Source organism: Mauremys mutica, chromosome 11 (assembly GCF_020497125.1).
Source record: "Mauremys mutica isolate MM-2020 ecotype Southern chromosome 11, ASM2049712v1, whole genome shotgun sequence".
In the NCBI taxonomy this organism is placed as follows: Eukaryota; Metazoa; Chordata; order Testudines; family Geoemydidae; genus Mauremys; species Mauremys mutica.
The window spans coordinates 48,025,320-48,042,787 of NC_059082.1; the positions used below are offsets into that span (position 1 = coordinate 48,025,320).

The 17,468-nt window shown below is 47.2% G+C and overlaps 1 protein-coding gene across 5 annotated transcripts in view; it reads left to right on the forward strand.

The window, feature by feature from the left end:
* The first annotated feature begins 378 nt into the window (after positions 1–378).
* LOC123344352 (major facilitator superfamily domain-containing protein 1-like) overlaps positions 379–17,468 on the forward strand; it is a 38,219-nt gene continuing 21,129 nt past the window's right edge. For 2 of the 5 annotated variants that reach the window (XM_044980469.1, XM_044980473.1), the window contains exons 1-4: positions 379–527; positions 3,365–3,465; positions 16,904–17,028; positions 17,122–17,177. In XM_044980469.1, coding sequence (XP_044836404.1) covers positions 506–527; positions 3,365–3,465; positions 16,904–17,028; positions 17,122–17,177 — 304 coding nt within the window. In that variant the 5' untranslated portion in view covers positions 379–505. Of the gene's footprint in view, positions 586–2,225; positions 2,316–3,364; positions 3,466–16,735; positions 16,823–16,903; positions 17,029–17,121; positions 17,178–17,468 lie in introns of all 5 variants that reach the window. The other 3 variants (XM_044980472.1, XM_044980470.1, XM_044980471.1) reach the window with 3 other exon arrangements.

Consider the following 17,468-nt stretch of genomic DNA (forward strand, 5'->3'; position numbering starts at 1 on the left):
CAAGCAGGTGCCTGGGGCGGCAACTCTGGAGCGGGGCGGCACTTTCAGCTATTCAGCCGGCCCTGGACCGCAGGAGGTCATCTAGTCCACCCCCTGCTCAAATCAGGACCAATCCCCAACTAAATCATCTAAATCACAGGAATAATTACGGCTGCTGGTCCTAGGGTAGGGCTGGCAAAGCCTCTCAGTCAGGTGAATTGGTCATTCCAGACCTGGCTTCCCCCCCACTCGCCCGGGGTTAGCAGCAGGGCACCGCCGCTGGGTCCCAGCGTGCCTTGCGCTGCCACGCGCCGGGGTGTGGAGGGCAAGGGGGCGGTGCTTGAGGCGGAACCCCCCGGGCCGTTTCGCGTCTCACTTCCCACGCGCCGGGCTGGGGGGCGGAGCCTCGGGAAGAGGCGGGGCGGAGGGGAATCTCAGAGAGGAGGCCCGGCCCGGCCCGAGAGAGGCAGTGGCCAGTGGGGGGGACCGGGACCGGAGTCGGCGCAGAGCGAGCGGAGCCGGAGCCATGGTGGCAGCGGCGGAGAGAGGTACAAGCCGGGCGGTATAGAGACCCCCTCCTCAGAACTGCGGGGAGCGCTGCGCCAGGTGACTGCGGTGGTATCGATTGACCAGCCCCTCTCACATGACTGAGGTGTCACGTGACTGTTTCCCCAGAGCTGGGTCGGGTGCTTCTGCTTGCCCCTGGGCGCTGTGCACAGGCTTCTCTTCCCCAGCCTCTCGCTGGGACCTTGGATGCCCCGCCGTTAGGGAGGGGTTCGGGGACCCCAGTTACCCGGGGTCAGGCCTGCTGCTGCAGGGCCTGGGGACCCTCTTCTTTGGGCCCGTCTCCACAGTGTATGGTGCTCTAATTCCCTTCCCTTTGTGCTGTGGGTCATGCCAGCCTACTGCTGAATCCAGGAACTTTTAGGATTAGTGTGTTACTATGTGTATTATGGAAGCGCCTAGGAGCCCCAGTCATGGAGCAAGACCCTGTTGTGCTAGGTGCTGTACAAACACAGAACTCTATATTTGTCCTTTCCCCTTGGGATTGGGTCTGATCCACAAGCTCAGACCAGGGGATCCCCTGAACTTGCTAGTTGTCACAGAGTTCCTGTAATATGCCACCATAGAGCCTGAGGTGCCCACAACACCTCCACCCAATCTGGGACAGCCGTCAACCCCCACTGCAGAACTCCTGAATTATTTCAAAACCATGCCCTCATGGTTGCTCCAAGAAGCTGCTTCTGCATAGCCCTGGGTTAATCCAATTCTATACCATGGTCTTGATATTGTTTTAACTCACTGCACCATCCCAATGTCCCATGGCAGGTTACAGTGCTGTATGTAGTGGAGTGAGAGGTGATGAGCATTGGAAGAGGTCTATGCTGGTAAATGTAGTATAGTTCCCTGAAACTGTTGGTAATCCCACAACATTAACCCTGGTTGCATTGTTGACTATATACTTGCTAATAACTGTGAATTTCTAGTGCACTCACAGTGTATGTAGGTGCTACGTATAAGAATCAGTAGAATCTGTATTATGAGAGAGAGACTATTGAATGGGATTGGGAATTAGTGTGCATGTGTATATAATCACACATGGGTAAAAGCATTTTGCTTCCTCACAGTTCCCTTTACAGCTTTTTAGTACTTTGAATATTTTATATTTCAAAAATTGAGTATGTTAAGACTCCATCCCCTCTGCCTGTCGTATGCCCCTCTCCTTGTGAAGAGGCAGAAAGCGGTATGGATCAGTTTGACTGGAAGAGGGGTGGGTAGGTCTATCAGAGCAGGAGGGGGCAGTTTGGCTCCCAAAACCTCACTGAGCCAGGAACTTCAACCACTCCAAAAGGGGCATGCTGAATCCTGAGCCACTTGCCCAGGGCCCTGGGGGACAGATTGCTGTTGCCCCCATTTCTGAAATGGCAGCCCACAGGGAAAGAGACTCCCAGCATTCACTGCAGTCTGCCTGTTTGTGCCATGGCATGCTGGCAGTCACAATTCTCTATTAATTCTGCTGGTGGCTTAAGGGTTTGTGGTGAAAATTAGAGCTGCCTGAGATAGATTGGCACACTTATAGCCACTACTAAATTTCCATATAATTTGACACACACTTCACCATACTGTGAATACTAAACAGAATTCTATAAACCAGTTTACAGTGACCAGTATGTCAGGTCTAGCATACTCTAAAATGAATATTACTTGTATATCACCATAGACATGCACAATACTTTATTATACAGGTATAAAGAGATTCCCGGCCTCAAGGAGCTGGTCTGCGCAACCTTACCTTTGTGCGGAGACCCACTGAAATTAATCGGGACTGGCATGGGGTAAGGGTCCCCATCAATGCAAATCCTGTTTGTGGGATCAGGGCTTAAGAGAAGAACAGGAAAAATCAACACAGGGATACGAAATAGCATCTCACAATTATTAGGGACCGAATTAGACTAGGGACCGAATGGCTGGGCAGCAGTTCTGCAGAAAGGGACCTAGGGGTTACGGTGGACGAAAAGCTGAATATGAGTCAACAGTGTGCCCTTGTTGCCAAGAAGGCTAATGGCATTTTGGGTTGTATAAGTAGGGGCATTTCCAGCAGATCGAGGGATGTGATCATTCCCCTCTACTCAGCACTGGTGAGGCCTCATTTGGAGTACTGTGTCCAGTTTTGGGCCCCACACTACAAGAAGGATGTGGATAAATTGGAGAGAGTCCAGCGGAGGGCAACAAAAATGATTAGGGGTCTGGAGCACATGACTTATGAGGAGAGGCTGAGGGAACTGAGATTGTTTAGCCTGCAGAAGAGAAGATTGAGAGGGGACTTGATAGCTGCTTTCAACTACCTGAAAAGGGGTTCCAAAGAGGATGGATCTAGACTGTTCTCAGTGGTAGAAGATGACAGAACAAGGAGTAATGGTCTCAAGTTGCAGAGTGGGAGGTTTAGGTTGGACATTAGGAAAAACGTTTTCACTAGTAGGGTGGTGAAGCACTGGAATGGGTTACCTAGGGAGGTGGTGGAATCTCCTTCCTTCGAGGTTTTTAAGGTCAGGCTTGACAAAGCCCTGGCTGGGATGATTTAGTTGGGTTTGGTCCTGCTTTGAGCAGGGGGTTGGACTAGATGACCTCCTGAGGTCCCTTCCAACCCTGAGATTCTATGATTAGTTAGTGTTAGTTGATATATCTATATATTTAAAATAGGGTTTTTTAATTATTAGCAGATCAAACTGACACTTGTCTATTGTCAATGACAAACTTTCAGTGAGTTTTGAATTCTAAATATGTTACAGGACATGTGTATATAAAAGTCCCAAGAATGGCACAAACTTTGTCAACATGAGCATATTTTGTAACATAGACAATAACATGTTTGTTCACTCTACAGCTTATTACAGGTTCCTAGTGCTTTTCTTCAACTGCCTCTTGACTTTTGGCTCTTACTTCTGCTTTGATATTCCCAGTGTCCTGCAGGAGCAGTTTCAAGGGGTAAGTCACTAGGTCACAAGGGGAAAGATAAAACTTTTGCTAGGCCCCTTTGACTGCAGTCAAAGAGGAGACTGGGAAAGTGGTGTATAAATTGAAAAGCAGAGATTCCCAGTCACAAACAGGGAATTTAAAAAAGAACCTGAGAGATGTTCTGCTATGAAGAAGTCTAGTGCAGGGGTTCTCACAACATGCTAAGAAAGATGGATTCACTGTGTCCAGACAATGATATCTAGACAGTCCAGGAGAGATGGTAACTTGTACAAAGCAAGTGCAAGCAGTTGGAGGAACAATTGTTGTTTGGTGACTTACGTACATGTTACAGGCTAATATCTTTCCCATGCTCAGTCACAATGTAGTGTAGGTTGTTAGTATTATATTTACAGGACTATAGATGTTCACGGTCTCTGTTGTAGATTTTATAATCTAAATTGGATTGAAAGAACAGGGATGTTTAATTAAAAATTACCTAAATCAATTACATCAAGCTGTTGTAGTGACTGCAAGTGGGTCTGTGATTAAACTGAGAAGTAAACCAAATAATGCTCCTAACTGATATAAGTAAAGCCCTTTATTCTATAGGGTTCATACTACTAATATCTCCACCTCGTTCAGTGCACCAAGCCTCTCCTTTATTAAAGAAATGAACTATCTGTATTGCAGAGTACATTTTCCTCCATAGAGCATTGGGTGCTGTTGTAGACCAAGATCTGAGATGCTTACTTGGAGCTCTTGATTGTTTGTGCCACTGTGTGATGTTCCCCTCTGGTGTTATCTGGACCAGTGATCTGCTAGGTCACTCCAATCCCTGACTCTGGGAGCCAGCCTTACCCTGCTCTGCTGTGAGAACCCCCACTCCTGGGCTGTTCACGCTCAGCCTCTGGCATGTAAGCTGCTCCTTGGATTGTGGAACTGAGGGCATGGCTACACTTGCGAGTTAGTGCGCATTAAAGCAGCCCCATGCACTCTAACTCACGATGCATCCACACTAGCAAGGCATGTAGAGCGCTCTGACTCTGTAGCTAGAGTGCTCCTGGTAATCCACCTCGGCAAGTGGAATAACATTTGATGTGCCCCCGCTGGAGCGCCGCAGCGCCAGTGTGGACACCCTGGTCTGTTAATGCTCTCTGATTGGCCTCCAGAAGTGTCCTACAATGCCTGTTCTAGCCACTCTGGTCATCACTTTGAACTCTACTGCCCTGCCCTCAGGTGACCAACCGTCAGACCCGCCCTTTAAATTCTCTGGGAATTTTGAAAATCCCCTTCCTGTTTGCTCAGCCAATCTTTCCAGGTGACCATTCCTCCACATGCCAGGTGATCCCCAGGATGGAGCAGTGGCAAGGTGCTGGACCTCATCAGTGTTTGGGGAGAGGAAGCTGTCCAGTCCCAGCTGCGCTCCAAGCCGTAGGAATTACAATACCTTCGGGCAGATATCAAGGGACGTGATGGAAAGGGGCCATGACCGGGATGCACTGCAGTGCAGAGTTAAAGTGAAGGAGCTGCGGAATGCCTACTGCAAAATCTGCAAGGCAAACTGCCGCTCCGGTGGTGCCCTTGCAACCTGCCGTTTCTACAAAGAGCTGGACATGATACTTGAGGGTGACCCCACCTCCACTCCGAGTACCACCATGGACGCTTCAGAGCCCAGTTGAACAAGGCAGGAGGAGGAGAAGGAAAGCAGGAGCGAGGGTGCTGAGGAGGAGGAAGACTCCCTGGCATCCCTAGATGCATGCAGCCAGAAGCTGTTCTTAAGTCAAGAGGAAGGTAGCCAATCGCGGCAGACAGTGTTTGGAGAAGGACAAACACCAGAGGAGGTGCCCGGTAGGCAGCTTTTATTTTGGGATGGTAGTTATTTGGTGCAGGCTCTTGGGGTGAGGAGGGTTAGGGCTGCATGCATGCCTAGATGTGGAATAGGGCCTTTATGTGCTCTCTTATATCGCAGTAATCAGCCTTAGTGATCTCTTCGGAGGTCTCATCCAGAACTTGGGCAATGGGCTTGCGCGGGTTTCTTGGGAGAGCCACTGTGGTCCTTGTCCCAATCAGGCTAACATGTCCGCGCCACTGTGCCATGAAGGGTGGGGGACCATTGCTTCACACAGGCAAGCTGCATATAGGCCCGGGTGGAAGCTGCATTGCAATAGAAGACCCTCCCTTGCTTCCCAGGTCACCCTCAGCAGCAAGATATCTTCCAGGACAAACTCCTGTGGAAAATGTGGGGACAGTGTTCAGTATAGGGACCGCCTGCAGCTGTTGGCTCTCCCCAAGGCACAGAAACCCAGAGGACAGTACAGCCGTGAAACAAGCAGTCCCCCTTGATCCCATGCTTACTCACCATTTTTGGGCTTCAGTGGGTTATGTCCGCTCACTTTGGGATGGGCAAACTATGCTATTGTGTAGACTGTGCTTGCCCTTAAGTACGGGGGAGTCATTGTTCTGTCTGGTGTGAACAATGCTGCTTCTGTTAAGTGTTGCATTTTGCCTTTACAGATGCAACCGTAAGATCTCAGCAATCCATGTTATCACCGTCCGAAAGACTCTAAAGAATTAGGAAGAGGCCACATAGAAGCAAAGAAGACATGCTGCACAAAGTAATGCAGCAGTCCCTTAACAAGAATCTAAAAGCACAGGAGTGGAGGGAGAGTGAAAGTAGGATCCGCCAGCAGAATGAGGAGTGCCGGCAGCAAAGCATGGATCGGCTGATAAGCATCATGGAGCGCCAAGCGGACTCGATTCAGGTGCTCGTAGCCATGCAGGTGGAGCACTACCGCACCCGCACCCCCCTGTCCCAAAACTCTTTCCCTTGTGCCCCCATGTCACCTCCAACCCACTTTCCCCAACCAGCTGCCTCCAACACCTGTAGCTTCACCACCCAGTCCTGAAAACTACGACCCTTACCCACTGCACTCAACCCCCATCACCATGCAGTATAGCCATCCTGAAGTGCAGCACTCATTGCACAGCGCTCCAGACAGGAAGGCTGAGTATAACAGGACATACACAAATCTGTGATTGTACCGTTCCCCACCCCATCCCATTGCCCTTTCTGTTTCCCAAGCAGTTGTTTCTTTTCAATAAATGGATTTTTTTGGCTTTGAAAAAATTCTTTATTATTGCATAAAATAAAAGATACCTTAGCCCAGGAAAGCAACAGGAACTGCAAGTCAGCATAGCAAACACAGATTCCTACTAACATGGAACCACTGCACTTCACTCCTATGCAGGGCACCAAACACTACTCATGGTTTTCAGCCTCAGATTGCTCCCTCAAGGCATCCCTAATCCTTGCAGCCCCGTGCTGGGCCCCTCTAATAGACCTGCTGTCTGGCTGTTCAAATTCAGCCTCCAGGTGTTGAACCTCCAAGTTCCATGCCTGAGTGAATCTTTCACCCTTCCCTTCACAAATGTTATGAAGGGTATAGCACGCGGATATAACTGCGATGATGCTGTCATTGGCCGGGTCCAGCTTCCTATACAGAAAGTGCCCTTTAAATGGCCAAAAGCACACTCCACAGTCATTCTGCACCAGCTCAGCCTGTTGTTGAACCGCTCCTTGCTGCTGTCAAGGCTTCCTGTATAGGGCTTCATGAGCCATGGCATTAATGGGTAAGCGAGGTCTCCAAGGATCACAGTGAGCATTTTGACTTCACCTACAGTGATCTTCTGGTCTGGGAAAAAAGTCCCGACCTGCAGCTTCCTGAAGAGGCCAGTGTTTCGAAAGATGCGTGCATCATGCACCTTTCCAGGCCAGACTGCGTTAATGTCAATGAAACACCGACAGTGATCCACAAGCGCCTGAAGAACCATAAAGAAATACTCCTTCCGATTAATATACTCAGAGGCTAGGTAGACTGGTGTCAGAATTGGAATATGCGTCCCATCTGTCGCCCCTTCACAGTTAGGGAAACCCATTTGTGCATAGCCATCCACAATGTCCTGCACGTTACCCAGAGTCACGGTTCTTCTGAGCAGGATGCGATTAATGGCCCTGCAAACTTGTATCAACACGATTCCAACAGTCGAATTTCCCACTCCAAAGTGGTTAGCGACCAATCGGTAACTGTTTGGAGTTGCCAGCTTCCAGATTGCAATAGCCACCCGCTTTTCCTCCGTCAGGGCAGCTCTCAATCTCATGTCCTTGCGCTGCAGGATGGGGATGAGCTCCTCACACAGTCCCATGAAAGTGGCTTTTCTCATACGAAAGTTCTGCAGCCACTGCTCATCATCCCAGACTTCGAGGACAATGTGATCCCACCACTCAGTGCTTGTTTCCCAAGCCCAAAAGCGGCGTTCCACGGTGGAGAGCATGTCCGTGAATGCCACAAGCACTCTCATGTCGTATGCGTTACTTGAGTCGATATCATTGTCAGTCCTCACTGTCAGTTTGGATCTTAAGCAGTAACTTGACTGACAAATGTGATGTGCTGGCGAGACTCGTCAGCATATTCCTCAGCAGTTCAGTCTCCATTCCTGCAGACCGAAAGGGAAGACAGAGTGCCCTGTACAAAAAATGTTGAAAGATGGTGCCAAATGTGGATGGAAGCACAGGGATTGCTGGATGCGAAGTGATGCATCACGGGGCATTGGGATAGGACCCAAAATGCCTTGCACCCCCCCCACTGCCTTCCCACAAGCCACAGCGCCAGAATGGGAAGAGGTGCTCTGTGGCATAACTGCCCATAATACACTACTCCCAATGCCACTGCAAGTGCTGTAAATGTGGCCATGCCAGCGTGCTTGCAGCTGTCAGTGTGGACAGACTGCAGCGCTTTCCCTACTGTGCTCTCCAAAGGCTGGTTTAACTCAAATCACTCTACATCTGCAAGTGTAGCCATGCCCTTAATGACACTAGCTAATATCTCCGATCCCAGACACAACCCTAGGAACCTCGGTCTTGCAGTGTTCAGTTATGCCCGCTGGACACTGCAAGCTTATATGAGTTTGTCAATTTAACAAAGAAATTGATATGCCCTAGGCTTGTTATCCCAAGGGGAGTCTCTGAGACGCTTTAAACCAAGCACACTGCTTCAGGTAGAACAAACAAACATATTTATTAACTACAAAGATAGATTTTAAGTGATTATAAGTCAAAACACAAGAAGTCAGATTTGGTCAAATGAAATAAAAGCAAAATGCATTCTAAGCTGATCTTAACACTTTCAGTGCCCTTACAAACTTATATGCCTAAGAACATAAGAACGGCCATACCGGGTCAGACCAAAGGTCCATCTAGCCCAGTATCTGTCCACCGACAGTGGCCAATGCCAGTGCCCCAGAGGGAGTGAACCTAACAGGCAATGATCAAATGATCTCTCTCCTGCCATCCATCTCCATCCTCTGACGAACAGAGGCTAGGGACACCATTCCTTACCCATCCTGGCTAATAGCCATTTATGGACTTAACCACCATGAATTTATCCAGTTCTCTTTTAAACACTGTTATAGTCATAGCCTTCACAACGTCCTCAGGTAAGGAGTTCCACAAGTTGACTGTGCGCTGCGTGAAGAAGAACTTCCTTTTATTTGTTTTAAACCTCCTGCCTATTAATTTCATTTGGTGACCCCTAGTTCTTGTATTATGGGAATAAGTAAATAACTTTTCCTTATCCACTTTCTCAACATCACTCATGATTTTATATACCTCTATCATATCCCTCCTTAGTCTTCTCTTTTCCAAGTTGAAGAGTCCTAGCCTCTTTAATCTTTCCTCATATGGGACCCTCTCCAAACCCCTAATCATTTTAGTTGCCCTTTTCTGAACCTTTTCTAGTGCTAGAATATCTTTTTTGAGGTGAGGAGACCACATCTGTACACAGTATTCAAGATGTGGGTGTACCATGGATTTATATAAGGGCAATAATATATTCTCAGTCTTATCATCTATCCCCTTTTTAATGATTCCTAACATCCTGTTTGCCTTTTTGACCGCCTCTGCACACTGCGTGGACATCTTCAGAGAACTATCCACGGTGACTCCAAGATCTTTTTCCTGACTCGTTGTAGCTAAATTAGCCCCCATCATATTGTATGTATAGTTGGGGTTATTTTTTCCAATGTGCATTACTTTACATTTATCCACATTAAATTTCATTTGCCATTTTGTTGCCCAATCACTTAGTTTTGTGAGATCTTTTTGAAGTTCTTCATAATCTGCTTTGGTCTTAACTATCTTGAGTAGCTTAGTATCATCTGCAAACTTTGCCACCTCACTGTTTACCCCTTTCTCCAGATCTTTTATGAATAAATTGAATAGGATTGGTCCTAGGACTGACCCTTGGGGAACACCACTAGTTACCCCTCTCCATTCTGAGAACTTACCATTAATTCCTACCCTTTGTTCCCTGCCTTTTAACCAGTTCTCAATCCATGAAAGGACCTTCCCTTTTATCCCATGACAGCTTAATTTACGTAAGAGCCTTTGGTGAGGGACCTTGTTAAAGGCTTTCTGAAAATCTAAGTACACTATGTCCACTGGATCCCCCTTGTCCACATGTTTGTTGACCCCTTGAAAGAACTCTAATAGATTAGTAAGACACGATTTCCCTTTACAGAAACCATGTTGACTATTGCTCAACAGTTTGTTTGTCTATGTGTCTGACAATTTTATTCAGACTGACTGTGTGCTTGATTGTTTGATTGCTTGTTTGACCAGTTTGATTTGGGAGTGCTTTGATCCAGCTGGGCCTGACTGTTATAAAAAGGCAGTCAGCTGCGAACCAGCTGAGCAGCGAACAGCAGAGAGGCAAACAGAAGGAGTTTGCCTGGGATCCCTCTGAGCAGAGGTACGCTAAGTGCTGCAGTAGGGGGACTGCGCTGTTTGATTTGGGAGTGCTTTGTTCCAGCTGGGCCTGACTGTTATAAAAAGGCAGTCAGCTGCGAACCAGCTGAGCAGCGAACAGCAGAGAGGCAAACAGAAGGAGTTTGCCTGGAGAGAGCTCTCAGAAGGAAGAGACCATGGATGCTGAGCGATCTGCCGTTGTGACCTGCACAGGATGCGCCATGTTTGTCTTCCTTCCACAGGATAGAAGCGACTTTGTCTGTACAAAGTGCAAGCTGATCTCCATATTGGAGGAGAAGATTCAAGGTCTGGAGAAACGGATATCAAGCCTGCGTTCCATAAAAGAAAATGAGGATTTCCTGGATAGACATCAGGATCAGCTTCAGTGGGCACAATAAAAGCGGGGACAGAAGGCCAGTGAGGATAACTGGAGGCATGTGACATCCAGAAGAGGAAAGAGTACCAGAAACACAGATACAGGTGAGCAACCGTTTTCGTGTTCTCTCTGCAGGTACTAGTGCAGAGAGTGGAGTGGATGATACATCTGAGGGAACAGAGCAGAAGGAGACTCCACTGATTGGAAGGCATGAGATGCGCCGTCCTAGGGATGGGGGTTCCACGACCACCACTCCCAGGAGGAGGAGGAGGGTGGTGGTGGTCGGGGACTCTCTTCTCAGGGGGACTGAGTCATCTATCTGCCGCCCTGACCGGGAAAACCAAGAGGTGTGCTGCTTGCCAGGGGCTAGGATTCACGATGTGACGGAGAGACTGCCGAGACTCATCAAGCCCTTGGATCGCTACCCCTTCCTGCTTCTCCACGTGGGCACCAATGATACTGCCAAGAATGACCTTGAGTGTATCACTGCAGACTATGTGGCTCTGGGAAGAAGGATAAAGGAGTTTGAGGCGCAAGTGGTGTTCTCGTCTATCCTCCCTGTGGCAGGAAAAGGCCAGGGTAGAGACCGTCGAATCGTGGAAATCAACGAATGGCTACGCAGATGGTGTCGGAGAGAAGGGTTTGGATTCTTTGACAATGGGATGGTCTTCCAAGAAGAAGGATTGCTAGGCAGAGACGGGCTCTACCTCACGAAGAGAGGGAAGAGCATCTTTGCAAGCAGGCTGGCTAACCTAGTGAGGAGGGCTTTAAACTAGGTTCACCAGGGGAAGGAGACCAAAGCCCCGAGGTAAGTGGGGCAGTGGGATACCGGGAGGAAGCACAAGCAGGAGACTGCAAGATGGGAGGACTCCTGTCTCAGACTGAGAAAGCGGGACAATCAGCGAGTTATCTTAAGTGCCTATACACAAATTCAAGAAGCCTGGGGAACAAGCAGGGAGAACTAGAAGTCCTGGCACAGTCAGGGAATTATGATGTAATTGGAATAACAGAGACTTGGTGGGATAACTCACATGATTGGAGTACTGTCATGGATGGATATAAATTGTTCAGGAAGGACAGGCAGGGCAGAAAAGGTGGGGGAGTTGCGTTGTATGTAAGAGAGCAGTATGACTGCTCAGAGCTCCAGTATGAAACTGCAGAAAAACCTGAGAGTCTTTGGATTAAATTTAGAAGTATGAACAACAAGGGTAATGTCGTGGTGGGAGTCTGCTACAGACCACCGGACCAGGGGGATGAGGTGGACGAGGCTTTCTTCCAGCAACTAACAGAAGTTGCTAGATGACAGGCCCTGGTTCTCATGGGTGACTTTAATCACCCCGATATCTGCTGGGAGAGCAATACAGCGGTGCACAGACAATCCAGGAAGTTTCTGGAAAGTGTAGGGGACAATTTCCTGGCGCAAGTGCTGGAGAAACCAACTAGGGGAAAAGCTCTTCTTGACCTGCTGCTCACAAACAGGGAAGAAATAGTAGAGGAAGCAATAGTGGATGGGAACCTGGGAGGCAGTTGACCATGAGATGGTCGAGTTCAGGATCCTGACACAAGGAAAAAAGGAAAGCAGTAGAACAGAGACCCTGGACTTCAGAAAAGCAGACTTTGACTCCCTCAGGGAACTGATGGGCAAGGTCCCCTGGGAGAATAACATGACGGGGAAAGGAGTCGAGGAAAGCTGGCTGTATTTTAAAGAAACCTTATTTAGGTTGCAGGAACAAACCATCCCGATGTGTAGGAAGAAAAGTAAATATGGCAGGCGACCAGCTTGGCTTAACAGTGAAATCCTTGCTCGTCTTAAACACAAAAAAACAGCTTACAAGAAGTGGAAGATTGGACAAATAACCAGGGAGGAGTATAAAAGTATTGCTCAGGCATGCAGGTGTGAAATTAGGAAGGCCAAATCACACTTGGAGTTGCAGCTAGCCGGAGATGTTAGGAGTAACAAGAAGGGTTTCTTTAGGTATGTTAGCAACAGGAAGAAAGTCAAGGAAAGTGTGGGCCCCTTGCTGAATGAGGGAGGGAACCTAGTGACGGAGGATGTGGAGAAAGCTAGTGTACTCAATGCTTTTTTTGCCTCTGTCTTCACAGACAAGGTCAGCTCCCAGACAGCTGCACTCTGCAGCACGGTATGGGGAGGAGGTGACCAGCTCTCTGTGGAGAAAGAAGTAGTTCGGGACTATTTAGGAAAGCTGGACGAGCACAAGTCCATGGGGCCGGATGCGCTGCATCCGAGGGTGCTAAAGGAGTTGGCTGATGAGATTGCAGAGCCATTGGCCATTATCTTTGAAAAATCATGGCGATCGGGGGAGGTCCCGGACGACTGGAAAAAAGCTACTGTAGTGCCCATCTTTAAAAAAGGGAAGAAGGAAGATCCAGGGAACTACAGGCCAGTCAGTCTCACCTCAGTCCCTGGAAAAATCATGGAACAGGTCCTCAAGGAATCAATCCTGAACCACTTAAAGGAGGGGAAAGTGATCAGGAACAGTCAGCATGGATTCACCAAGGGCAAGTCATGCCTGACTAACCTAATTGCCTTCTATGACGAGATAACCGGCTCTGTGGATGAGGGGAAAGCAGTGGATGTGCTATTTCTTGACTTTAGCAAAGCTTTTGATACAGTCTCCCACAGTATTCTTGCCAGCAAGTTAAAGAAGTATGGGCTGGATGAATGGACGGTAAGGTGGATAGAAAACTGGCTAGATGGTCGGGCTCAACGGGTAGTGATCAATGGTTCCATGTCTAGTTGGCAGCCGGTATCAAGTGGAGTGCCCCAAGGGTCGGTGCTGGGGCCAGTTTTATTCAATATCTTCATTAACGATCTGGAGGATGGTGTGGACTGCACCCTTAGCAAGTTTGCAGATGACACTAAACTGGGAGGAGTGGTTGATACGCTGGAGGGTAGGGATAGGATACAGAGGGACCTAGACAAATTAGAGGATTGGGCCAAAAGAACCCTGATGAGGTTCAACAAGGACAAGTGCAGAGTCCTGCACTTAGAACAGAAGAATCCCATGCACTGTTACAAACTAGGGACCGAATGGCTGGGCAGCAGTTCTGCAGAAAAGGACCTAGGGGTTACGGTGGACGAAAAGCTGAATATGAGTCAACAGTGTGCCCTTGTTGCCAAGAAGGCTAATGGCATTTTGGGTTGTATAAGTAGGGGCATTTCCAGCAGATCGAGGGATGTGATCATTCCCCTCTACTCAGCACTGGTGAGGCCTCATTTGGAGTACTGTGTCCAGTTTTGGGCCCCACACTACAAGAAGGATGTGGATAAATTGGAGAGAGTCCAGCGGAGGGCAACAAAAATGATTAGGGGGCTGGAGCACATGACTTATGAGGAGAGGCTGAGGGAACTGGGATTGTTTAGTCTGCAGAAGAGAAGAATGAGGGGGGATTTGATAGCTGCTTTCAACTACCTGAAAGGGGGTTCCAAAGAGGATGGATCTAGACTGTTCTCAGTGGTAGAAGATGACAGAACAAGGAGTAATGGTCTCAAGTTGCAGAGGGGGAGGTTTAGGTTGGACATTAGAAAAAACTTTTTCACTAGTAGGGTGGTGAAGAACTGGAATGGGTTACCTAGGGAGGTGGTGGAATCTCCTTCCTTAGAGGTTTTTAAGGTCAGGCTTGACAAAGCCCTGGCTGGGATGATTTAGTTGGGTTTGGTCCTGCTTTGAGCAGGGGGTTGGACTAGATGACCTCCTGAGGTCCCTTCCAACCCTGAGATTCTATGATTCTTAATTATTGGTTCGACTAATTTGCCCAGTACCGACATTAGACTTACCGGTCTGTAATTGCCGGGATCACCTCTAGAGCCCTTTTAAAATATTGGCGTTACATTAGCTAACTTCCAGTCATTGGGTACCGAAGCTGATTTAAAGGACAGGTTCCAAACCTTAGTTAATAGTTCCGCAACTTCACATTTGAGTTCTTTCAGAACTCTTGGGTGAATGCCATCAGGTCCCGGTGACTTGTTAATGTTAAGTTTATCAATTAATTCCAAAACCTCCTCTAGTGACACTTCAATCTGTGACAGTTCCTCAGATTTGTCACCTACAAAAGCCAGCCCAGGTTTGGGAATCTCCCTAACATCCTCAGCCATGAAGACTGAAGCAAAGAATCCATTTAGTTTTTCCGCAATGACTTTATCATCTTTAAGCGCTCCTTTTGTATTTTGATCGTCAAGGGGCCCCTCTCACCACAGGCTGGCTAGTTGCTCTTCAGCCAGGCTTACCCCTTTGATCAGCACTTCAGTTTCTTGGTGTGGTGTCTATAGATGTAGGTGGAAGCGAGAGAGAGCGAGCATGGCAAACGTCTCTCCCTTTAATCATGTCCTTTCTTCCCTCTTGGCTTTGCCTCCCTGCCGCTTTCAGAGTCTGGTGAGCATTACCTTATTGTAGTCTCAAACTGACCAAAGGAATGGGGGTGACTCACTCAAGAGTCCAACAGATCCTTTTTTCCTGCCTAGGCCAGTGTGCTTTGTTCCTATGAGGCTGTGCTGGATTTGTCCCATACATGCCCCTCTGCTCTTGGAGAGATTTTACCTGGGCTTATTTTAAGCCAGGAGGATACATTTTCAGCCTCGTACCTCCATACATGAAATTATAACCTATAACATTACTGTAACAGTTACTATAACATCACTGTAACAACAATGCTCAGGGCATCATGAGCCTTCCGAAGACACCCAACATGACAAACTTTGCATTGGATACCACACAATCATTTTACACGGATGAACATGGGGGCGCTGGGTGTTTCCCTGAGGTACAGAGCGTCACACACTGACTGTCAGGAATCCTAGAAATCCATTTGTCAAGGAAAAACATGGAATTTGCATTTTTACAGAGAATCTTTAGTTTTTACATTTTGTGAAAAAAGAAGAACATATACAGTGGAATCCTGATTATCCAATCTAACTGGGAGCAAGGCCAGATTGGGTAATCAAAAATTCAGTAAATCAGGCGAATGGGCGGGACCTGGTCTTCCAGCTTAAAAATTGTAAATACATCAATAAACATTGTGTTCTACTGATACATATACATATATTATGGTTAAGCAAACTAAAGTTCAGCGTTTCATTTTAATCGTGGAAAAAAATGGATTTTTATGGGCTTTTTTAATCAGATAATTTTTTTATTTTTATCACAGAAAACTAGGATCCCTGCTGATCATTACTGCTGATGGATTATGTTCAGTCTCTGGCAAAGGGATGGGTTTACTCATGTGCACCCTCTGCTAGTAGATCCAAGACATGTGATTGGCTAAAGTTCACTGTCCTTCCTAGATTATGGAGCTGGGCCTATGACTTTTAGAAGGCCTGCAAGAAATTCTTACACACTCAGATAATAAAGACTTCTGAAGAGACCCCAAACTAAGATGGGTTCAGAGAAGGAGAGTGTGCACCATTGCTACTGTTTTGTGGTGATGGCATTGAACTATGATTTAGGAGATCTGGTTCCAATTCCTTATAAAAGTTTTTATAGCAGGGAGCTGGAATGAGGTCTCATTACTGAGGCTTCATTAGTTTTATAAAAGCTGCTGCAGAACACTTCTCTGTACCTTTATTTAGTATCAGATCATTAAAAATTAAGCTACAGCTGATTACAATACACAGACCAAGTGCATTTTGCAATGCAGTATCCTTGCCTTTCTCTCTGATTCAAATCTCAGTGGTGTATTTATAAGAGGTGCTGAGACCCCACAGCTCCTATCAAAGTCATGTGCCAATATATATTTATACCTGTATCTGTAATTATCACTCCATGCATCTGAAGAAGTGGGTTTTTTACCCATGAAAGCTTATGCCAAAATAAATCTGTTAGTCTTTAAGGTGCCACTGGACTCCTTGTTGTTTTTGTGGATACAGATTAACATGGCTACCCCTCTGATACTTGGTATCAAAGTCTACGAATGTCAAACCACAGTAATTTCCAATGGGTTTCCCAGTTGCCAGTGGGAAATAGGTTCTGCTGTAGTCTCTTATGATCCCTTGTATATTGTTTCAGCTCCTTTGTCACTCAGAACATTTTAATTACTATCGTATCCTCAAGATGGATACGCTATACACACAAGGCCACTGAAAATCTTTGAATTCCTTCTATCAGGTTGGGAAGTGAGTGGTGGAGATGAGTCTAGAAAGGAAGTCAAAACCAGGCTCTTGTACCTATTGAGGCCCACCACCCAAAAAGAAGGTTTGGCTAATCATTGTGTAATCCAAATTAGACCTCTATTACTGTTGGAATACAGACTTTTTATGTCAACTTGTTACACAGAACCTAACCTGCCCCAATGGAACCCAGCATAATGGCACTGGACATAATGGCACATTGGCCTGCGTGGAAGGTCTGGGGATGACGCCTGCACAGTACAACCTGCTGTATGCAATCTATGCTTGGACGTGAGTCACATTTCTTCTGTTTAGGGGTGGCATCATGTGCACTGGTCATAGGATGTGCAGGGAGTAACCAAACGTTTGTGGTATTCTCCATAGGAATGCGCTGGTGGTGATTCTGGCTGGATTCCTGATTGATAAACTGGGAAATCACTGTAAGTCCCAATTATTTCGTGTTAGCTGATCTTTCTTCTTGCACAGAAGTGACCTTTCCAGCTATTCCTTCAATGGAAAGAGATATTGCTTCCCAACACCAGAATCACCTTTTCAGTAAGGTCCTGCAGCATGAAGCAGTGTGGGCAACAAACAGAGCAAACCAAGGAAGGTACTTCCTTCTGGTGTGAAGAGAAGATGAGTGTAACAAAGGCTGCTCCATAGAATTACAAGCATAAGGGATCTCTGCTGTAAACTTGCACAGTTCTCCCTTTGGCCTGATGGTAGATCAC